Raw genomic sequence first — 20,456 nt, 5'->3', positions numbered from 1 at the left:
CTCCCACCTCTCCCCTCCTGCACAATTCACTCTATTTCACTCAATGAAAGCCATGTCACTTCAATTAAATCACACACCAGCCAAACAAAGTTTCCAAGACTTTCCCAGTTGGAGATTTTCCCCCTGTCCTCAGCCCATGAGCAGGTGATGGAGATCCAGGACAATAGAGATGTCTGAGGGCATGGCTCTGAGGCCATACCAAATTTTAGGGGGAAAGAGCTATGAAGAGCATGGTAGACAGTGCCATGGCGGCAGAGTCATCTCTCCAGCTTAGTCAGTATGGTCACTTTTGACTATGCTTCATGGCCAAAGTACAAGTTTTCAATGTTAAAATCCATTTGACTTTCCTCTCTGGACAGAACTGGTGAAAAGAGAATGCAGATTAGTTTTGTCTGGTCAACAGGTAATGGGCAATGAGATGCCAAACGGTTGGTCAATGCCAAAAGCTGGCCTAGAAACTCATAGCTGATGGAAGCTCTCTTTAATCTGCCTCTCATATGGAAAACTTAAAGGATGCAGTCCTACACAGCTTGGCATACGTTCATGTGGTGATCTTACAGTGTAAGGACCCACAAATGGCTCAAAGTGCTACCCCTACTGCCCTTACATGACCAGAAAGCAGCCCAACGGTGGATGAGGAGAAGACAGGGACCACAAAGGTATGTGTCGACACTGGAATTCTCCCAGGAGGGTACTTGCTGCTGTGTCCATCCTTTCCTGTCAACATCCAAACCCATCTGAGCCTGGACACTCTCTTCTCACTACACCCAATTTCACTCTGGTGTAATCCCCGATTCAATGGATTTGGTCCCAGCTCCGTGGGATAAAGGGCAAACAAAAAGACTCTACAGCAAAGACACTAACAAGGGATAAAAAAAGAGCACAAAGGAGGAAGGTTCTGATATCACTGCAAAGCAACACACGTCATTTGTGTCTTTTGCAACTGCGGGTTTGCTTTCCTTCCACAGCAATAAAGATGTTAAACACAACCGCCTGACATCTTCAAACCACTTTACAAGAACTCATTAACCAGTACTACAGGCCGACACAAATCTCACTTCCCCCAAACACTTCTGTTGGGAAGGACTTAAGCTGCCTTGGTCTCCTTATCTGTAAGATGGAGACAAAGAGCTAAATTGATTTACTTAAGGCCAAACTATGACTCAGAGCTAGGACCAGAAATCAGGAACTTCTGGCTCTTGCTTCTTTTCCTTAAAGCCCTTTAAAAAACCTCCTATGCCTCCACTTCAGGCCCTTAAAGATAGCTTCAGGCTCCCAGTTGCATGCTTCCCATCTCTAGATGCAGAGATCTCCCAGCAGCCACTGGAAAACTGCAAGTTATCCTATCCTGAACTGCTCTGGAGCATCACAGGGATAAATGTGGCTAATCAGCGTTCCCAAAAGCTGGGGCTTAAGTGCGCTTCACTATTTAAAGCAAGAATAGGAAGAGACTGCCTCAGCCAGGCTCCGTGCACACACAGGGCTTGTCCCTTCAGGGCACACCTCCCACTTACCCAATACAGGGATTGTTTTGGTATCTTGGTGCAGTGTAGGAGAAAGGAGAAATGTTTTTGTCCACGAAAGAGCCAAAGCCGAGGCGGAAGTTGCTCGTGAGCTTTCGCATCTCTTCAGCCAGCTTGGTCCCCAGGTTGCGAATATTGTCCAAGTCGTCGTTCATGGACAGGGAGAGATCCATCAGGTAGTAGAGGTCCACGGGATAGTCCTCCACTTGCCGAACCTGAACTCGGAAGGAGGTCTGGTCACCTGCACACACACAAGAGTTGAGAGCTGTGAAAAGGAAACTCCCAGTGCACAGAAAATCCAGACCACAGGCTTTTCTTCCTTTCCCCCTCCCCCGCAGAGCAGACAGATCACTTGCGAAAGGAGAAGGTGATGGGAATAAGCTTTTCCAAGGCCATCCCTTAGGAGGCTAACAGGAAAGCAGGTAATGACTTTGGGTCTTCTTAAGCTATGTAGTGCACTATCTGGCAAGGAATCTATAGAGTAAGTCTCTATTTCTCTTTGAAGATATGGGAAAGGGTCGTTCCATCTTACATGAAAGAACTAAGGGGGAACATACAAAAAGTGCCGCTGCCCCAGACTGTGTACAGTCCAGGGGTGTTTTCCTAGAAAACTGGAAAGAAGAGCAGAGTAAACCTCAAAAGGATGTTTCATGGAAAGAGGGATCCTGTGCACGCTTACTTGGGTATGTCCTCAAAGCAAACCAGGAGCAGTCCAAGAAGTCCTGCACAAAAGAGAGAAGGAAGTGGAGCAGGAGAAGGAAGAGGTTCAGAAGAAAATGACCAGCGTGAGGTGAATGTAAGATGTCCTCTGAGCTGTGCAGGGAAGTCAGGTTGAAGCAGGCACAAAAGAAACACTTTTGAAAAGGACCTCTCCCCACAAAAAAGTGCTGTGCCTCCATGATTCTGGAGAAAGCAGAGCCAAAGGGAAGTGAAGTAGACAAAGAAGCTTGTTAGGGTCGCCCAGGAAAGCGCTGAGGCAGAGATGAAGCTTCCTAAAGTGAGGAGCACAAGGGAGGTGCTGACGGGGCTGAGTCACAGGTTGTGCAAACATGAAGAGGAGGAGAGGAAAGCCTTCCCCTGACCTTCCCCCTTTGCCAAAGCGCTTTCATCAGAGATGCCCTGCAGAGGGAAGGCCACTGCCAACACTGCCCGCACCTCAAAAAAAAGTGAAGTGGCTTCAAAGTGCACTTAACTTCACACCACATGGACCTCATTGGAACCAGAGTGGAGGTGGCAAGTGTTTGCCTTATGCTTTGCTGAGAGAGGGATCTAAATGGAAGCCCCAGACTTCAGCAACCTCAAACCCCAGGCTGGTTTGGAGACCCCACATCCCCTTTTCCAGCTCAGTGCGGTCTCTGAGACCTAAGACTAGGGACTTAGATCATCTCAAGACCAAGCTCTTCCCTCCTGCCCCCCTCTCCCAGTTCTTCACAGCCGAGGCTGAACTCTGAGAACTGTCAGTTCTGTAAAACACTTGTGGCTTTCCATCTTCTTCCCCAGAAATGAAAGGCACATTTTTTAGCATTGTGAAAACATTTCCGTAACTGTTTTATTGTTCTCCTCATTGTGAACAGCAGCACAGCTGCTCCCACTTACTTCCAGCCCAACAACACGCAGCAGCAGCAGCAGCATCCCAAAACTGCTGTGCTGGCAAGACGAGGCACAAGGCACAAACATACACATGCAAGTATTGCCCAGATATCAGCTGTAGGAGGAAGGAAACTCTTGCCCTAAATCTTTCTCCTTATTCCCTCCAGCTTTCTTTGCTAGTGGGAGCAGGACCTGCCTGACGTAGCCCTGAGATGTGGTATGCAGCAGGATGTGACTCACCACTGGCCCTACACTGAGGAAAACTATCGAGGTGGCTCAACTAAATCAGGTGGGCCTGATGCTGTATCTGGAACATATTTTGTGGGGGAACAAGGGAGAACATCATTTATGTAATGCAAAGCCTGTTAGCACTGATTGAAGGGTAATAGACCATGATTGCAAGCTTTGACTTTTAACTCAGTGCTGCAAGCATGTGTTTCCCTCCAGGAAAATTCATTTCCATGCCTATTCTTTTTTCATTCCTACATATTTTTCCCACTGGAATGCCCAGCCCTTTCTGAAAAAGCTGATCCTTTCAGAAGTGGATGTGTCACTCTGCATTTCCCAACATTTCCATTTCCAAAACACTGTTTTTCCTGAGCAGGTCCTAAGATGGGAATTCCTGTGCTAGAAAGGGCATGTGGGGTGCTCTGATCCAACCTTTTTCTCCTATTAGTTATGAATTTATTAGTCCCTGAGAAGCATCAAAAAGAACAGGATCCTGGGCCTGGTTCTTCTTTCTTTTCTAACTGCACAAATTGATTATGTCAGAGAAAATATTGCTAATGTATGTAGATGTAAGTGCAAAAGAATTTATGATTCTCTGGGCACAGTATTACTCTCACGCTTCTCGGGATAATCCAGCCCCCTCCCTCCCCATATACCGTCACCAGCATCCTCTCCTTAGGGCTTTTACTGAAAACTTTTAAACTCAAAACAAAACCCAGAAATGTTTCTTGGATACTGTCACACAGAGGCAGTGCAGAGAGTGGAAAAGCTGCTTTTGGACAACTTAAGAAACTCGGTTGCCTCACTTACCCAAGCAAAGCTCTTTTTTTCTGTTTGGTGAGGCTTCTGGCTTGATGGGCAACATGACTTCCATCTATTCATTCCTTTAATTCCTTTTACACTGTTTCGTTTTCTAATTTAACCAGGACATGCTGCTTTACAGCTTGGACCCACGAGTAAAAAGCAATATGACGGCAACTAAACGCTCTATGTGAAAGCTGCCCTGTGAGGGCATCAGTTTAAGGCCCTTGGAAATCAGCTGTGGGCACAGAGATTTGGGGACGTGACTTCTGGCACAGGACTATCAGATCAAACTGCCTGGGTGGGAACAGCAAACAATTGACAATTCGTTCCCTTCTGCTTCTGCTTAGTGGTCTAAGAATAAAAGATCACCATTGCCACAGACAATTCACAGTGTGAATTCATCTTTGAAATAGTACACCCGTCATGCCCAAAATTAAATCAACATTGTCTCTTTTTTATCTTGGGCTCACAGGGTGACACCCATTCTCAAGCTCAAGGATTAATGGATAATTTAAACTGGGGATGCTAATGCAAGGGTTCAGGAAGTCATCATCCCTAACATGGAATGCTGCACAACATCAAAAAGAGAGGAAAAAAAGGAGACACTATGCAAACACCTATGTACATCCCTCCTGCATGACTCTGGTGCTCTGCAAGAGGAACACAGGGAGAGGAGCTCCTGGGTCAGCCTGGGAATCACTGCAAGGCCCTCAGGGAGATTTCTGCAGCTCAGCCCAGACCTGGAAGGCTCCTCTGGCATCCAAGGAGAACTGAAGGTGAGCTCCCTGGTGAGGAGCAGCACATGAGGCTTGTGTGGCCCCAAGCATCCGACAGCATGGCCCCAGAAGATGAGCTCCCAGGCCCAGCTCAGACCAGAGCAGTGGGCAACACCACTGGAGATTGGGAAAGGGGAATTTCCTGAGCACTGGGCACTGCATGTGAAGGAGGGTCTGCAGGAGGTGAGATGTGGAAGCTGAGCCAGCCCTTTCTGTCAGCCCTTTCAGCCTCAAGAAACAGCAGTAATTAACAACTCCCTGTTGTGTATGGGAGCAAACCTGTTCCATCAGCAACATTCCCTTGCAGAAGCCATGCATCTAGCCATACATCCAGTGGTGACTACCCTCAAGTATCTGCTTTTAAGCCCTTGAAGCAAAATCTTGCTATGTTTGAGGGCGTGACTGATGACAGCAGTTATACTGCTGAGGAAGAGTTCATTAAGAGACATGATGACTATCCAGCACATAGAATTGGAACAAAATAATCCTGCAGCCACTGGCAGGCTCTGAGAGACCACTGGTAGCATGAACATCAGCTCAAATTCATGTTTTTCTTGGGCAAAATATCATATTTCATTTTTCTGTATGCTCATGAGAGCTTCACAAAACTGTAAGTCCTAGAAACCCACACCAACTGCTTATAATGAATCAAGCTTTTATATCTGCTTCTTAACTATGCAATAAAGAGCTTTTTTTTCCCCCCCCTCAGAAATATTGGCTGCCAAATTTTTGCAGGAATTCTGAACCCACATTAAAGCCTCCTCCCACCATGCAAAACCTTTTGATAGCAAGCATGCTTACACGGCTCAGTCCAGCCATTCCCTTCTAATTTTTAATTAAAAGGAAGGGATGGAAGAAAAGTGATGGCTCAGGGTAATGAATTGGGGATCTGGCTACAGCCCAAGACCCGAGTCACAAGTTCAAACCTCCGTCTTCTGCCTTGATCCCATGGCTCTTTTGCATACCGACAGAAAACAGGTATGTGTTTTTGTTTCCAATCTATAGAATGAGCTGTCTCAGTTTAGAGTCAAGCACCATCAGCTTGGTGGAGGATCCAAAGTTATTTTAACTCCTTCCATCTAGTGATTATGTTTTTAAGCTGAGCAGGTTCCTTTCAAACACATGCAAAAGTTACATCTAACTGATAACAGTTGTGAGTGTGCTTTGATTGACTTTGTGTAACAGCAGTGGCCTCTCATGGAGGACACACACCTCAGTTCCTGATGCACCACTGAAGTTCCTGGGCTGTGGAAGAGGCCAGCAGCAACCTGCTTTAGTGGCCTACAAGGTCACAAGCTACAACATGCTCCTGGCACATCCCAGCCACTCTTTCTCCCCCACACACCTCAGCATGTCTCACAGCCATTGGGGACTCACCAGGGCGAAGATCCAAGGCGACCTTCTGAGGCATGATCTGTGTGACGTCCAGGTGGGTCTGGCCAGAGCCTTTGCTGCTCAGAGGGATGTTCTTCACCACACTGATGCTGCTGCTGGGGTTTTCGATGGCTCCAGCACAACCGTTTGCAATCAGGTTCTGCAGGAAGTCGCACCGTGACGTGATGGACTTTGTGCTGCCGAACTCCTGGGGAGTGAAGAACGAACAAAAGGGAAAGGAGAGGAAAAACATAAATCCCACAGCAGGGTTTTGACATGCTGATCTCCAGTGCAAACAGGAGATGACAAGAAGAAGCTGGTGTCATTTGTGGTAGCTGTACTCAAAAGCAGCCTATGCTGAGGCTTGAGCCTTTCAAAGGGATCGACCATAAGAGAAATTCTGCAAGTATCTGAAAATTGAATTTGCTCACAGCAGCAGAAAGCTAAGCCTGGGTTTTCACCCCAGCCACAGCAGCAGCACTTGCTCCCGGTACTCTCTTGGTCCACATGAAAGCAGGCAAAATGTTTGCTTTGCTGCCTGGACTGCCAACTGACATCTCTTCAAGAAGAAAAGGTGAGAACCCATTATTTTTTGCTTGTACATCTCTTCAGAGGAGTTTGGCGAGGGAAAAGGAAAAGGAAAAGGAAAAGGAAAAGGAAAAGGAAAAGGAAAAGGAAAAGGAAAAGGAAAAGGAAAAGGAAAAGGAAAAGGAAAAGGAAAAGGAAAAGGAAAAGGAAAAGGAAAAGGAAAAGGAAAAGGAAAAGGAAAAGGAAAAGGAAAAGGAAAAGGAAAAGGAAGGCAGGACAGACAAGACAATACAGGACAAGGACATGGTACTGAGGGAAGCATGACAAATCCCCCAATCCAGAGAGCCAAGCCAAGATATGAACCAGGGACCTGCACCCTCACCCCCAGGTGAGACACCACACGTCCCCACAGACACACTGTGTGTCCCCCTCCTCACACCTCTGCGCTGGTGTGACAGCAAGCGGCCCTGAGGCAGAGCACAGCTGGAGTAGTTGGACAGGGGCAGGCTGTACTGGGCAGCCTCCTGGAGAATAAGGGAGGTGGGAGAGCCTTCATGGGAGGTGGGCACAAGGCAGCAGCTGGCTCCTGGAGGACAGGCTGCCGTGGCAGGGAGGCTTCCCGAGCCCCAGCCCTCGCTGCGAGTCCCACGTGTGCTGCACAATGCAGCCTTGTGCAGAGCTGCACTCAGGCCACACAATGCAGCCTTTTGCAAAGAGACCATTTGTTAGAATGCCTTTTCTTTTCCTTTTTTTTTCCCCCAAAAGCACTAAAGGGAGCAAGTCATATGCCCAAAACTTATGGGATTCTCAACGGTCGATTCCTACTTATTTCTGCACTATAACAAGAGAGACGACTGCCTTCTGCTCCAGGGCTGATGGACTAAAAAGACATGAATTAATGCAGAGAAGATGATCACAGCCACACCAACGCCTCCTTCAGCCATGCTGCCAAAAACCACTGCAGGGCTGAATGAAACCCAACTTCTTGCCGAGGCTCTGTCACGGCAGAGGACTGGAGAGACATTGAGGAAGCAGAGGCTTGTCTGACAGATTTCAGGGTGCTTCGGGGTTCCCCTGAGGACAGCCTCAGATGCAGAGCAGAGGCTCTCTGCTGCATTTTCTCACTATGAGGTCCTGATGCTATTTGAAAAATGTGATATTTGCATTCCAGCATCCAGCGGCGGGGTCCGGCACGTCGGATGGATACCAACGCCAATTTCTTGGAACACTCCGTGTAAACAGATGAACTTCCAAAAAGGAAGGCTGGGACTACTTAAATCATCTCCAGGATGACAAAATAAAACCCAGAATCCTTCACAAAACCCCAAAACAACGCCCAGCCTTTCAGAGTAGCATGTTTAGGGCAGCCTTGGAGAAAAGTCCATCTCGGATGTGGTTTGACCTAAAGTCAGTGACAAGCTGGCAGGGTCCAGGCGTTCTCCTGCACTGATCCACTCAGCAGCAGGGCACCTGCAAGCAGATGCTCTTCTCCTCTTCCAGTCCCTGGACCACAGCTCTCGGTGAGCACCTCTGAGAGCTCATTTCTGCTGTCACCTAATAGGAAGGACACTCTGGTTGTGTAAAAAAGCAACACAAAGAGCACCAGGAGTGCAGCTGGGAACCTTTAGTCATTCTCCAGGAATTAACACTGCAGAGAAGTATCCAAATAGGACTATATTTAGGGCTGCTCGTGCCACTACAGCCCTCATCAGACATTTCCAGTCCTCCCTGGGGTCTGCTTCAAATCCTCTTGATGTGAGTGGAAAGACTCGACTTCAAAGGGCTTTGAATTAGGCCTTAATTATTATTGTCTGGGGCTGGGGCAGCAGAGCAAGAGCCAGGAAGGGTGGGCAGCCTGGGGAGAGGAGGATGGCTGCTTCCTCCCCCAGCTGCTACTCTTTAGCAGACAAGCTCATAACACCAGGAGAGGCAGCTCTGGGTATGGAACTGTTTATACTGATGTTCACCATCCCAGCAAGGGGTGTACACGAGAGCAGCATCTGCACGCCAAGGACGAGACAGTGCTGGCAGCAGGGTGAGGAGCTCAGCCGTGTGGGACCTGCCGGGAGCAATTTGGGGCAGGGAGCCCATGTGTGTGCCACTCTGTCTGTTTGCACAGCAGTGAGAAATGGTTCCTGCTGCAATGTGTTTTTTCTATAGCCTCCATGGTAACAGTGGTCCGAATGAAGCCCAGGAGGTCAAGGGAAAGCCCCTACAAAGCTCTCAGCTCAGCAGCATCTCTGCACTCCTCCAGTCACCTTTGCTTGACTCAGTTACTTTCTCTTAAACTTTCTTCTGAAATGGGCCCTGAAGATTTGCATAGGGCAGCAAACACTCCAGAAGAGGAAGGTGCAGCTCAGCACCCAAGGGTGTAGAACTGATCCCGACTTCTGCTTGGGTTTCTAAGGAAACCCTGAGCAGGAGAGTGCCAGTGGCCTTGGGAAAGCCCCAGCAAATCACCACAGCACTCTGCAGGCCAACACACCTCACATGCATCCATGGGTCAAAACCCAAAGCCAAAACTCTGGCTTCCAGGATTCATCCAGCACGAGCACACAGCTTTCTGTGACAGAGAAAATCAAGGCTCCTGGAGTTTGAATGAAAGGAAAGAGCAAGCCTGATGAGAAGTGTCTGAGGGAACTGGGGATATTTGGTCTGGAGGAGACTGAAGGGAGTCATAATCTCCCTCTACTACCCTTGTAGTAAGGTGAAGGTTGGACTCTTCTCTCAAGTAATGAGTGATAGGACAAGAGCAATGGGCCCAAATCGCATCAGTGGAGGTTTAGATTGGACATTAGGGAGAACTTTTCACTGAGAGAGTTGTCAGACACTGTCCCAGGCTGCCCAGAGGGTGGTGGAGGCCCCCACCCTGGAGATATTGAATAGCTGGGGTGCTGAGGACCATGGTTTAGTGATGGGCTTGGCAGTGTGAGGTTGGACTCAATCTTAAAGGTCTTTTCCAACCAAACGGTTCTATGACTCTATGAACAAAAAGATGAGCAGATCTGAAGAGCAAAGGGTTTCACACAGGCCCAAATAATTCACAAGCAACCCTGCTAAAAGGCAGCCCCACACCAGCTCAGATGTGACACGCTGGTTCAAACCCCAGTTCCCCCTGAGCAGAAGACACCTCACAGCAAGTTAAATAATTCAGCATGTCCAAATACCTGCTGATCACCTGCCTGCATACCTGCTTCAGGGAGAAACAGGTAGCAGGTACCCCATAGCAAGCAGCAACCACCCCAAGTATGGCTTTGTGCACTGGAGAAGCACCAGTTTGGGAAGAAGCCACCCTGCCCTTGTCAATAAGGCACGTGGGAGCCCAGCCTCTGTGCTAACAAGCTGACAAAGGCAAATGCACACAAGCAGCCAGGGTGAAAGGAGACAACAGTGTGACAATTACATGCTCATCAGTTTGATGGTTTTAAGACAAATTGCTCGGTTCATGCTATAAAAACGAACAGAACTGACTGTATCTGACTATATCCAGCTCCTGACTAGACATGTCCCTAACATGGGGTGTTTTTTTGCTTTAATCAGTCCAGTTCTGTATTAATTCAGTCTGAAATATACCTGCTTTCCTCACTAAAAAAATGACATTTCCTCTAGGAACACCCTTGATTTTCCTTTCTCATTCTTGCACACAATGCCTGAGAGGGGAGAGGACAGGCTAAAAGGAACCTGTTGGAAAACAGAGGGTGCCAAGGGGGAAATGCCAGTTCAATTCACCAAAAGGGAAATTTTGGTTTAATTAGTGTAATTAACATGCATCTCTATTTAACATATGTACACATAAAGCATCCACATAGGTAATGCATGGATAAACACATGATGTACACAGACCTAACAAACAAGAGGAGCCTCTGCACATCGCTACTCTGTTCCCCAAAGCAGTTAACAGAATAATAGCAACATAATGACCTATTTTTTCCCCCCATCTTGTCACTCCCAAATACTCTTTTGGACAGGATCTGCAATCACTCCAGCTAAGTTTCTCATAAACACAAAGCCCACCTCTCTATCACACACCTCCTGGAAGTGCTGAGGCCAGAGCTCCCTGCTCTCCCCAGCAAGCCCCACTGAGCCTGGGCAACCTGATGCCACTGCAAAAACCAAGAAATCAACAAACATCCTCTTCCTCCCGCCTATGAAAACCAGGTTGCCACAGATATCACAGAAACCCCACAGGCCAATGTGCAGCTGCCAGCCAGAGTCCTTCGCCAGCAGTGTGTCAGCAATTCCTCGTCATTTCCAGCTTCTGCTGGAGCTTGCAGGAGAAGCTGAGGAATCTCCTCAGATTCCAGCACAGATGGAAAGGCTGCAGCAATCTCCATCACCCAAAAGTCACATATTGCCTCCAGTCAGCCTTGTTTCAAGGCATACTTCAGGAAATGGTTAAGGTCACACATTCATACCTCCTGAGTGCCATTTAACCAGATCACCTCATTTAAGTCCTGCCTTTCAAGGTATTCTGCCACGAGTCAACAGCAGAGATGTCTGCTTCCAAATTTCCAACAGCCCAAAGATTTGTGGTTAATTCAGCAGCCCCTGGGGGCTCTGGGGCTGCCAGATACCAGAAGCTGCTATCAACTCCTCCATCCTCACCCTCTCGGGTGGGAGCAGAGATGCCAAACACAAGCAGAAGTGAACAGAGGCTGATTCAAGTCAAGGGGACATGATGCACCCTGTGCTAAGAAGTTAGGAGGTGGCTGTCATAAAAGTACAGCATCTTGATTCTTCTGATGTAGCCATCTACCTATACATATGCTCACAATTCAAAGGAATCACAATTGGAAAAACCATCAGGACAGGGTTCCTTGTACCCACAGAATTGCTCTCACACACTCCTAACCCCTGGTTGCAGCCCACGCACACTCAAGACTTTCTGTTTCTCTGCAGTCATGCAGAGTCTGAATCTGGGTGTGCAAAAGGTGATGGAGGAGAATGCAACACTGCAGAAGGTTGCATGAAGCCACGTGGCTTTCCTGCTCAAACTGTTCTTACCTCAACAGCCGAGGGGTCCCTCACAGCACCGGCACTGCTGAGCACCCAGTGGAAACAAGAATAAACAGAATCACAGAATAACGAGGGTTGGAAGAGACCTCTAGAGATTGTCCAGTCCAACCCCGCTGCTCAAGCAGGTTACTTTCAATCAGATCACACAGGAACATGTCCAGGTGGGTCTGGAAACTTCCAGAGCAGGAGCCTCCACACCCTCCCTGGGCAGCCTGTGCCAGGGCTCCCTCACCTGAACAGGAAAGAAGTTTTCCCTTGTGGTTAAGTGGAACTTTTTGTGTTCCAGCTTATGCCTATTACCCCTAGTCCTGTCACTAAGCACTACAGATGATTCACCCCATCCTCTCAACACCCATCCTTTAGGTATTTAGAAGTGCTAATCAGGTCCCCCCTCAGTCTTCTCCGGGATAAACAGCCCCAGGTCCCACAGCCTCTGCTTGTAAGAGAGATTTTCCAGTCCCCTCACCATCTTCTTAGCCCTACAGCTATGACAGCACCACCAAGTTATGTTATTTCCCAAAAGGAAGAATATTATATGTTATTAATATGATATAAAATTATAGATGAGAAGGTAAATATACAGCGCATATATATATAAACACAGGAAGATATAATAATAGGCATACTATAATATTTAGTATATATATTATAGATATCTCTACACATCCTGTACAGGTAACATATACACACATAATACTTAGAGATTTCTACTATATATACTTCCTGACAAAACTATTAGCTGCTGCCCACAAAGATGACAACAGCTGACCCAATCTTCTCCAAAAGCTCTTAAGTAAATGCAAAGGGAGCAGAAAATACACACTAATCAGCTGATGACATTTCTAAGCACAACATAACTAGCATTTGTGGAAACCACTCCAATATCTTAGCCCTGATACTTAAAAGAGCAGCAGAAAACCTCTAGATATCTTTCACAGTCCCAGTACCTTACCTGATGATCTCAAAGAGAAATAATTAGCATCAAACTGTAAATTCTAACAGAGAATACAACAGAATTAAAACTTGCTCAGTTTTAGCATGTGGTGGGGACAGCAGCTTTTAAACACGTAACTCTTGGCACCAAACACCTTGAAATGCACTTACAAACAGCTGCTGCAGGCTAAAGGTCAGGAAATATTACAGTACTTCCCTGTAAATACCCATCTTCCTTCTTGGCTTCTCCATTCCACTTAGGAACACTTTTTTTTTGGTAACTCTCCTGTTGCAAGATAAGTCAGGCTGCCAGTCCCACCTGCTGCCATACAATTAGTGGTCACAGCGACCACCAGATAAACATTTCCACTGGCAGCACTTTGCAAAAAGTTGTCTTTTGATGCCAAGATGACAGAAAAAAAATAACCACCCAAACAAAAGCAAGCTCTTGGGTACTCATAATTTAATATCCAGCGTTCTTGGATCCAATCTTACCACCACAAATGAGCTGGCTGGAAGAGGAGCCCTTACAGCTGTTTACAAGATGTCTCAAAAGCAGGATCTATTGCTTTACCCTTTCCCTTCTGCACATCATTTGCCTTGCCAGAAAAATATCCAGTAAAATGTATCTGGAGAGATAGAAACTGGGGTAACTCCTGAGAGCCAGCCAAACCACAGGGCTTGGGAGCCCTCCTCACACCATCTCCATCCTCATCTCCATTCCCATCCTCTGCCCCAAGGGGCTGCAGCCACCCCAGGCAGGGCTGGCAGGATGCATGAGGGCAGCAGAAGGGCACAGGAGCAGCTTCCTTCCCCCAAAACAGTGCTGGGACAACCACACTAGAGGAAAACGGGTCAGCAGGGAACAGGACAGCACAACTCTTGGCCACATCCGTCGAGGGACCACCTGCTGCTCTGGGGTTTCTCACAGCCCAAAGTTGGTTCCTGCAAGTAGGTAGGGTCTTTCCCTGCATCTGTATTCCTCTCTTAAACATTGAGGACAGGCACTAAGCAGACAACAGCTATCTCTGCATCAGACATTATAAGGTCTTTCACACACCCTGCTTTCCAACATGATAAGGTGTATATTTGAGACATGATATAATATCTATCTCTAAGCTCACAAGCAGTCCTTAAGGAGCAGGGAAAGATATTTGCAGCTTCTCACAAACAAAGGAGACCCAACTAAATTGTGGGTGAGCAGCCTCAGCACCAAGGTAAGGATGCACTTTTACCCCAAAGCTCACCGCTGTGCTGTGTAACTCATCTCCACAGCACAGATGCCAGAAGCAGGGTCACCCCACAGATGACAACAATAGATTCAGAAAGGAGAATTTTTTCTATTGCAGACAAAGAGCCCATGCCATGCCAGGCCATGTACCAAGGGACACACAGCAGGACACCAGCCAGGGGCTTGGGGCTTTTTAGGGAGAAAAGCTTTATTTTCATGCAAGGCTCCCTGCAACACAGACCCAGTAGCCACCAAAAACAAGAAGGTAATTGAAGGGACAAGGGACAGCAGGGCTGAAGGAACAGTGCTGCTCTGTTGAGGATGCACAGGGGCCAATGGGGTCAAAGACTTACTTGCGACAGTGTCAAAGAGCTGAGGAGTCACACAGACCCAAATTACACTCAGCACGGAGCACTCGTTGCCCTCAGCCACCCCTTCTGGCATGGGGCAGTGCCAGGAAGAGGTGAGGTAGGGGAGTAGCTCCTTTCCTGTGTTACAGAAAGCATGCAAGGCAAAGGAGGGCTGCCCACCTACCTCCTTGGAGCACCAGGCACACTTGGGATGGATGAGGAGACATTCTTCACAGGACGTGGCGCTTCCACTAGTGCACAGATTGAGACCTGCAGCAAGAAAGAATGACAGAGTGGACTGAGAGGGTACTTCACTCCAAAGCACTTGGATATTCTTCACATTAAACATCCTCTAAGTTCAAACAAGAGCACAACATCTCCCAAGAGCTTAAAAGGTAGGAGAAGGTGTAACTCTCTCCTCACACATAAGGAGGTCTCATTTTCTTTCCCAAGAAAAATATGACTCTGGTGATTTTTCTTCCTTCTTTTTCAATGATTTCTGCCTAATAGTTCAGCTATTTATCTTCCCAATGACATCCTTCCCTGACTGCAGACAGAGGCAGTAGCTGTTTGACCAGCCTGGAATACAAAGATGGCCACTTGAAACCTCCTGAGCTGCTGACTTGCAGAGGAGTCACATCTTGTCCATTTTCCCAGCTGACTGTATTGGCAGCTCCTCCCCAAAACTTTCATTCTAAAGCAGGGTTGGAAGATGCCAGTCTCCCCTTTCCACACAGGTGATTTCCATAGTGTTTTAATGCTACAATGAATTACTTTTCATTTGTTACAAGAGTCATTTCCACAGGATATCCAGGTGAAGCTGGGCAGGCTGTTTGCTCTGGGGTACATCCAAGGCTGGCTGGGGAGGAAGACACCAAGGCAGCAGCAATGGGATAGACATTCTGGAGCAGCAGTGATGCTCTTTGCTCTTGGGTTGCTGGTGTCCAGCAACACAAGGAGTACTGAGCCAGTTTTGCTTGCAAAATCCATGATTTGGGCTTTGAGTAAAGTGGAACCACACAAGTACAGCCGAAGCAAACATCAATGGTACTGGCTTTGAATGCAGCAGCTTGTTTAAGCATGCCTGTGGCTGTGAATGTGCCCTTCCAGACCAGTGATGCCCCAGTTTTCCCCGGGTACAGCTCTTAACTTCTACTGTCAATAACTGATTTAACAAATCTTCGACCAGGGACTCAGCACAGAGGCTGCACACTCCAAACAAAATGCCTCAGGCTCGAACTCTGAGTCTGCTATTTTTTCTGACCCCAATGTCAATAAAAGCATTGTCAGGCCTCTGTGTTCAGCCAGTTGCATCTGCAGATACCACAGCACCATGCTGCTGCTGGGTATAATGTGCAGGCTGAGCAGAGTTGCTGATGGCTGCTGAAGAGGCACACTGAGTTTTCTCTTGTCCCAAGAACTTTCAGCCTTAAGAGCTTTGGAAAAGGATTTTTGCTGGATCCCACATGAATATTGCGTCAAGAAACGAGAAGCAGTGGCTGCCTGGGTCACTCCCATACAGGGCCAGGCTGTGAGCACAGGAAGCAGTGAATCAGACTGGAGGGCAGTTGGAGGAAAATTTAGCATGCCCTAGGCTAAAAGCAAAAAGAGGATAAGTAGGTCCTGTCAGTAACTCTCAGTCATCCAGAGGCATGACTGTGCCAGAGCCCTGCACTGACGTGGCTCTGCTGCCTGCAAGGTGGTTAACTCTAACCCTGGAGCACGAAGCATGGGCTTTCTCTAAAGCCCTCATTCAGACAGGCTGCTTGGGCTCATTCATACTGAACAAGAGCCTTCTTAGGGTGGGTTGGGTTGGTTTTTTTTGCTGGCTGTTACCAAATCCCCAGGCATCTCATTCCTTGCTCACATTCACAAGTTATAACCCAGCTCCTGGACATTGCAAGAGTGCAAAACATAAATAGGTAACATAAAGCCAAATGTAACTTGTTTGACCAAGTATAATTTGGACAGAGATTAATACTTGCATTTCTAAACTCTACACCAAACCCAAAGCCTCTCCAGGAGAGCTGTTGCTCTGGCAGCAGTGCATGGGCTAACACAGCAAAAATAATGGGCTTTGTAAAGCAAACACTTGCCTTCATACCCTGGCTACCCAGCCCTGGCTCTCCCACGGCTTCACTTGTGCGTTTGCATGGAAATAGGATAATATTTACCTCCGTTCCTGACTGATGGATTTGTGAGAGTTTACTTAGTAACAGTAAGGTCTGAATGAAAACCAAAGGTTCCTTCTTCCACCAGTGCCATGACCAAAGCAGCCTACGCTCCTGTGGCTGGCCACGGGGCGACATTCCTCCCTGTGGCAGCTTCTGAAGTTTCCAAATATGCTTTTCTTTCCACTTTGGAGTGACACCAAACCATTTCCAGCATTGTTGTGAAAACAGAGCTTTGTGAAACCCTGTGCTTTTGGGCTGAAACCTGAGCTCTCTCCTGAATTGGGCAGAGGAAGGGCCTGAAGATGCTCAAGTGGGTGTAGATCCTTCCAGATGGCTGGGGCGAGTCACCCAGTAAGACTGGAAGAAACTCAGTCTGCTCCTTGATTCCAATATATTTAATGAAAGCACTCTTGAATATCAACTGAACTTATTACAGTGGGGAAAATTCCATTCAGGATTTAGTTCAGATTACTCCAGAGGAAAGTAATCCACCCTCCAGGACAGCTCAACTCCCCCTCCCAAGTATGGTCCTTCACACTCATGTTGCTGAGCCCTAAGCCCTGCACTCTATTTAATTTTACAGAGCAGCGTCCAGCAGACACAAAAAGCATCTCCAAATGACATCCCTCCTTTGGGCTGAGCTGCAAGAGAGCCCAAAAGAGTAGAGGAAGAAAGTGCATTCCACTAGACAGCTGAGATTATAACACATCAAGCTGCTGATTCAAAGCAAGATAGGAACCTCTCATGAGAGGTACTCAACAAATTTTCTCATAAAGATGCTCCAGGCAATCAGACCTTATTTCAAACCTGCTCTTCAAGAAATCCTCGTTTGGGCATGTCCTCCAAAGGAGGTGAATATACTGACATGCTTTGGGGGGGGGGGGGGGGGAGGGGGAAGGCAAAAAAAAAAGGTGATGTACTTTATACAGGCTCAGTGTGAAAAAAGAGATCATTTTATTTATGCCTGCAATAAGCACTCCAAGAGCCTTGTCCCCAAGGTGATCTGCTGCACTACTGAATCATCAATTCTAAGGATGAGACCCACGAATCAAAGAAATAAACAAAAGCTAAGAAAACCTCTTCCAAGCACTTGCAGTCGCGTGCCACAGCACTCTGCAAGACGAGCCTCTTGTAAAGATTACCCATTAAAACACCAAGCACCAAGGACTGGAACGGTGGGCTCAGGCATTTTAGGAGCTCCCTTCAATCGATAAAAGTTTCCCCAGGTGCTCAGAAAGGTGAGAAACTCCGTTCCCAGTACTGGAGTCACAGCCTCCAGGTGTGTTGAGCAGCCGTGGAAGCATCCGCGGTGGGGACACAGCCGGCTCCCCGGGCACGCGTGGGGGGCTGACGCGCGGCGGCAATCCCGGCGGGGCGACACGGGGAGGTCGGTCGCTTGGCAGAGCGAGCGCTTGGGCTTTGTGCCGCTGTGCCCGCTCCACTCCATCCACACACACCGCTCAAACATCCCAGGGCAGTGCGTGCTTTCTCCCTGAATAGAAGCGCTCGTAGCCGCTAGCGTTAAAAGACAGAGAGATGCATAGACAGCTCTTTCATGCTTCCTAACGCGAAGGTGCGAATCACGCCTCGAAAGCGCACGGTCCCTACCGCAGGGCGCCGCTGGAGTGCGGGTCCCCGCCGCCCCGCAGCCGGGGGACACCCGGCGTGCAGCCCCCGGCGCGGCTCGGGGACGGCCCGGAGGCGGAGGGGAAAGCGCGGCGGCAGCGGCTGCCTCTGGGGCAGGGAAGGGGGAGCAGCGAGGGCAGCGAGCCGCGTCCCGCCGGCACCGGAGGAACGGGCGCACACGCGAAACGCAGCGCGGGGCGCCGGGGGAGAGCCGGGAGCGGGGGAGAGGAGGGAAAAGTATAAACCGTAACAAAAGTGCAGAGCGGCGGGTCAGGGGGATATCCCGCCTTGCGAGGCGGCGTTGGCGGGGCCCGGGGCGGCGGGGGGAGCGGAGCGGCCCTTACCTCTGACGGGCTGCAGCGGGGCGGCCAGGAGGAGGAGGAGGCGGAGGAGGAGGAGCGGGGGGGGCCGGCGGGCGGCGGCGGGGGCCGGCAGCCCCCCTCGGCGGGGCATGGTGCGGGCGGCCGGGGCGGCCGGGCAGCCCTTCCCCGCCGGGCCCTCCCGCCGCCTTTTGTGCAGCCGCGACGGCGGCGGCGGCGGCGGGAGGAGGAGGAGGAGGCGGGGGCGGCGCCGCGGAGCTGCCCCGGGGGCGGCGGGACGGGACGGGACGGCTGTGCGGGTCCGTCCGTGTGTCCGTCGCGCTCCCGCGGGTGCGCTGCCACCTCCCCGCCCCGCCGCGCACGGAGGCGGAACCGCGTCCCCCCGCGGGCACGGCCTGGCCCACGCACACGCGTGGACACGGGCATTCGTACACACACACTCTCACACGTGGACGTGCACACTCACAGCACACGTGCACACCCGTGCACGCACTCACATCACACGTAGGCACACTTCACACACGCATGCTCCCACCTGCCTGTAGAATCATAGAATCATTTCAGTTGGAAAAGACCTTTAAGACCATTGAGTCCATCCACCCACTTCACACTGCCCAGCCCACCACTAAACCACGTCCCTCAGCACCTCAGCTCCATGGCTTTTCAGTATTCCCAGGGATGAGGACTCCACCACCTCCCTGGGCAGCCTGGGACAGTGTCTAACAACCCTCTCAGTCAAAAAGTTCTCCCTGTCCTCCAGTTTAAACCTCCCCTGGAGCAACTTGAGGCCATTTCCTCTTGCCCTAGATCTACCCACTGAAGCACACCTGTGTATCTTTCACAGACACACACACCCTGAGGCACAGCCACAGGCACACCCAGACAGGCAGGCACAAATGCTTGTGCCCAGGGGCACAGGAATGGTGCACACCCTCCCCTCCTGGCTCACAGCAGGGCCAACACTCATTTCCCCACGGGTCACTGACTGCTCTTACGTGGTGTTTTCCTACTTCAGGGCTTTTCACTGAGCAAGCAAACTGCATCCATCTGGCTCTCTAAGCAAGGGCAGCTTGGCAGTGAGGCCCTGCCTGATGGCTCTTTGGCACCGTCCACACACCCTCTGCCTGTCCCTGGTGCAATGGGACAGCAACGCTTCAGACCCAAAGGAAACAGCAGAATTATGTGACTGTGTTTCACTTGCTGGGGAGCTTCCTGGGGTTTTTTTCTGGTTTTAAAAGAATTCATAAATCAGAGAATCACTGATCACTGATTTTAAAGGCAATTTATAGTAATAGTTGGCTGCCTGTGGCCTTCATACCATTTTAGCACAGCGTCTACTAGATATCGCTATTAGATGTTGCTTAAAACACACGCCCTGAATCCAATACATGGCATTGGTGTTCTCAGAAAGAAGTGGTTAACTGCCATGCCACTTACCAAAGTTCCCCCTTATTTGCACTGATTTCATAAACCTCGCTGGTTTCTTCAGCCTCTCCATCCTCCTGGGGGACACCAGGTTTGAGTTAAAAATGACTGTTTGTTGCCTTGGGAAATATTTGCTTACAAAAGTTGTAACATTTTAACCATCCTGGTGTTGCTAAATCAGAGTGAACTCCCGGCCTGGCTGTGGGACCATCACAGCCATACTGCTTGCAACCGGGGCACAAATGTTACTAAGTGCCTCACTGAATGTTCTGCTGTGGTAGGAAGGTGGTGCGTGGGTCAGGCTGTGACCTACAAGCTGCCTCGAACTGTCAGCTGTGTGTGGGGAAAGGGGCAGCACCAGCTCTCATCCCAAGAGTGTGATAAAGTCCATGCCTCTCCACCCTTTATTGTTAATAACATGAATACTGGCCACACTGTGACTCACCTGGAAATGCAGGACATGGTGTGTGGGGGCTTCAAAGCAGATTGTTGCTCTGTGGTGACTTTGTTATTTCTGTGAAAAGAAAGAAGACAGCGTTCAGATTGTGTGTTTGCATG

At 49.1% G+C, this 20,456-nt stretch overlaps 1 protein-coding gene across 1 annotated transcript in view; it reads right to left on the bottom strand.

Moving 5' to 3' along the window:
- Positions 1–18,631, bottom strand: part of ITGB5 (integrin subunit beta 5) — a 62,659-nt gene extending 44,028 nt beyond the window's left edge. The window contains exons 1-4 of the mRNA XM_062004981.1: positions 18,498–18,631; positions 14,538–14,623; positions 6,299–6,503; positions 1,515–1,764 (exon numbers count right to left, since the gene is read on the bottom strand). Of these exons, the coding sequence (XP_061860965.1) occupies positions 1,515–1,764; positions 6,299–6,503; positions 14,538–14,623; positions 18,498–18,606 (650 nt within the window). The 5' untranslated portion in view covers positions 18,607–18,631. The remainder of the gene's footprint in view (positions 1–1,514; positions 1,765–6,298; positions 6,504–14,537; positions 14,624–18,497) is intronic.
- Between the last annotated feature and the right edge of the window lie 1,825 nt (positions 18,632–20,456).

This window comes from Colius striatus, chromosome 11 (assembly GCF_028858725.1).
Source record: "Colius striatus isolate bColStr4 chromosome 11, bColStr4.1.hap1, whole genome shotgun sequence".
In the NCBI taxonomy this organism is placed as follows: domain Eukaryota; kingdom Metazoa; phylum Chordata; class Aves; order Coliiformes; family Coliidae; genus Colius; species Colius striatus.
The sequence above is the reverse complement of the archived record's forward strand: the minus strand, read 5'-3'. Positions and strand labels throughout refer to the sequence as shown.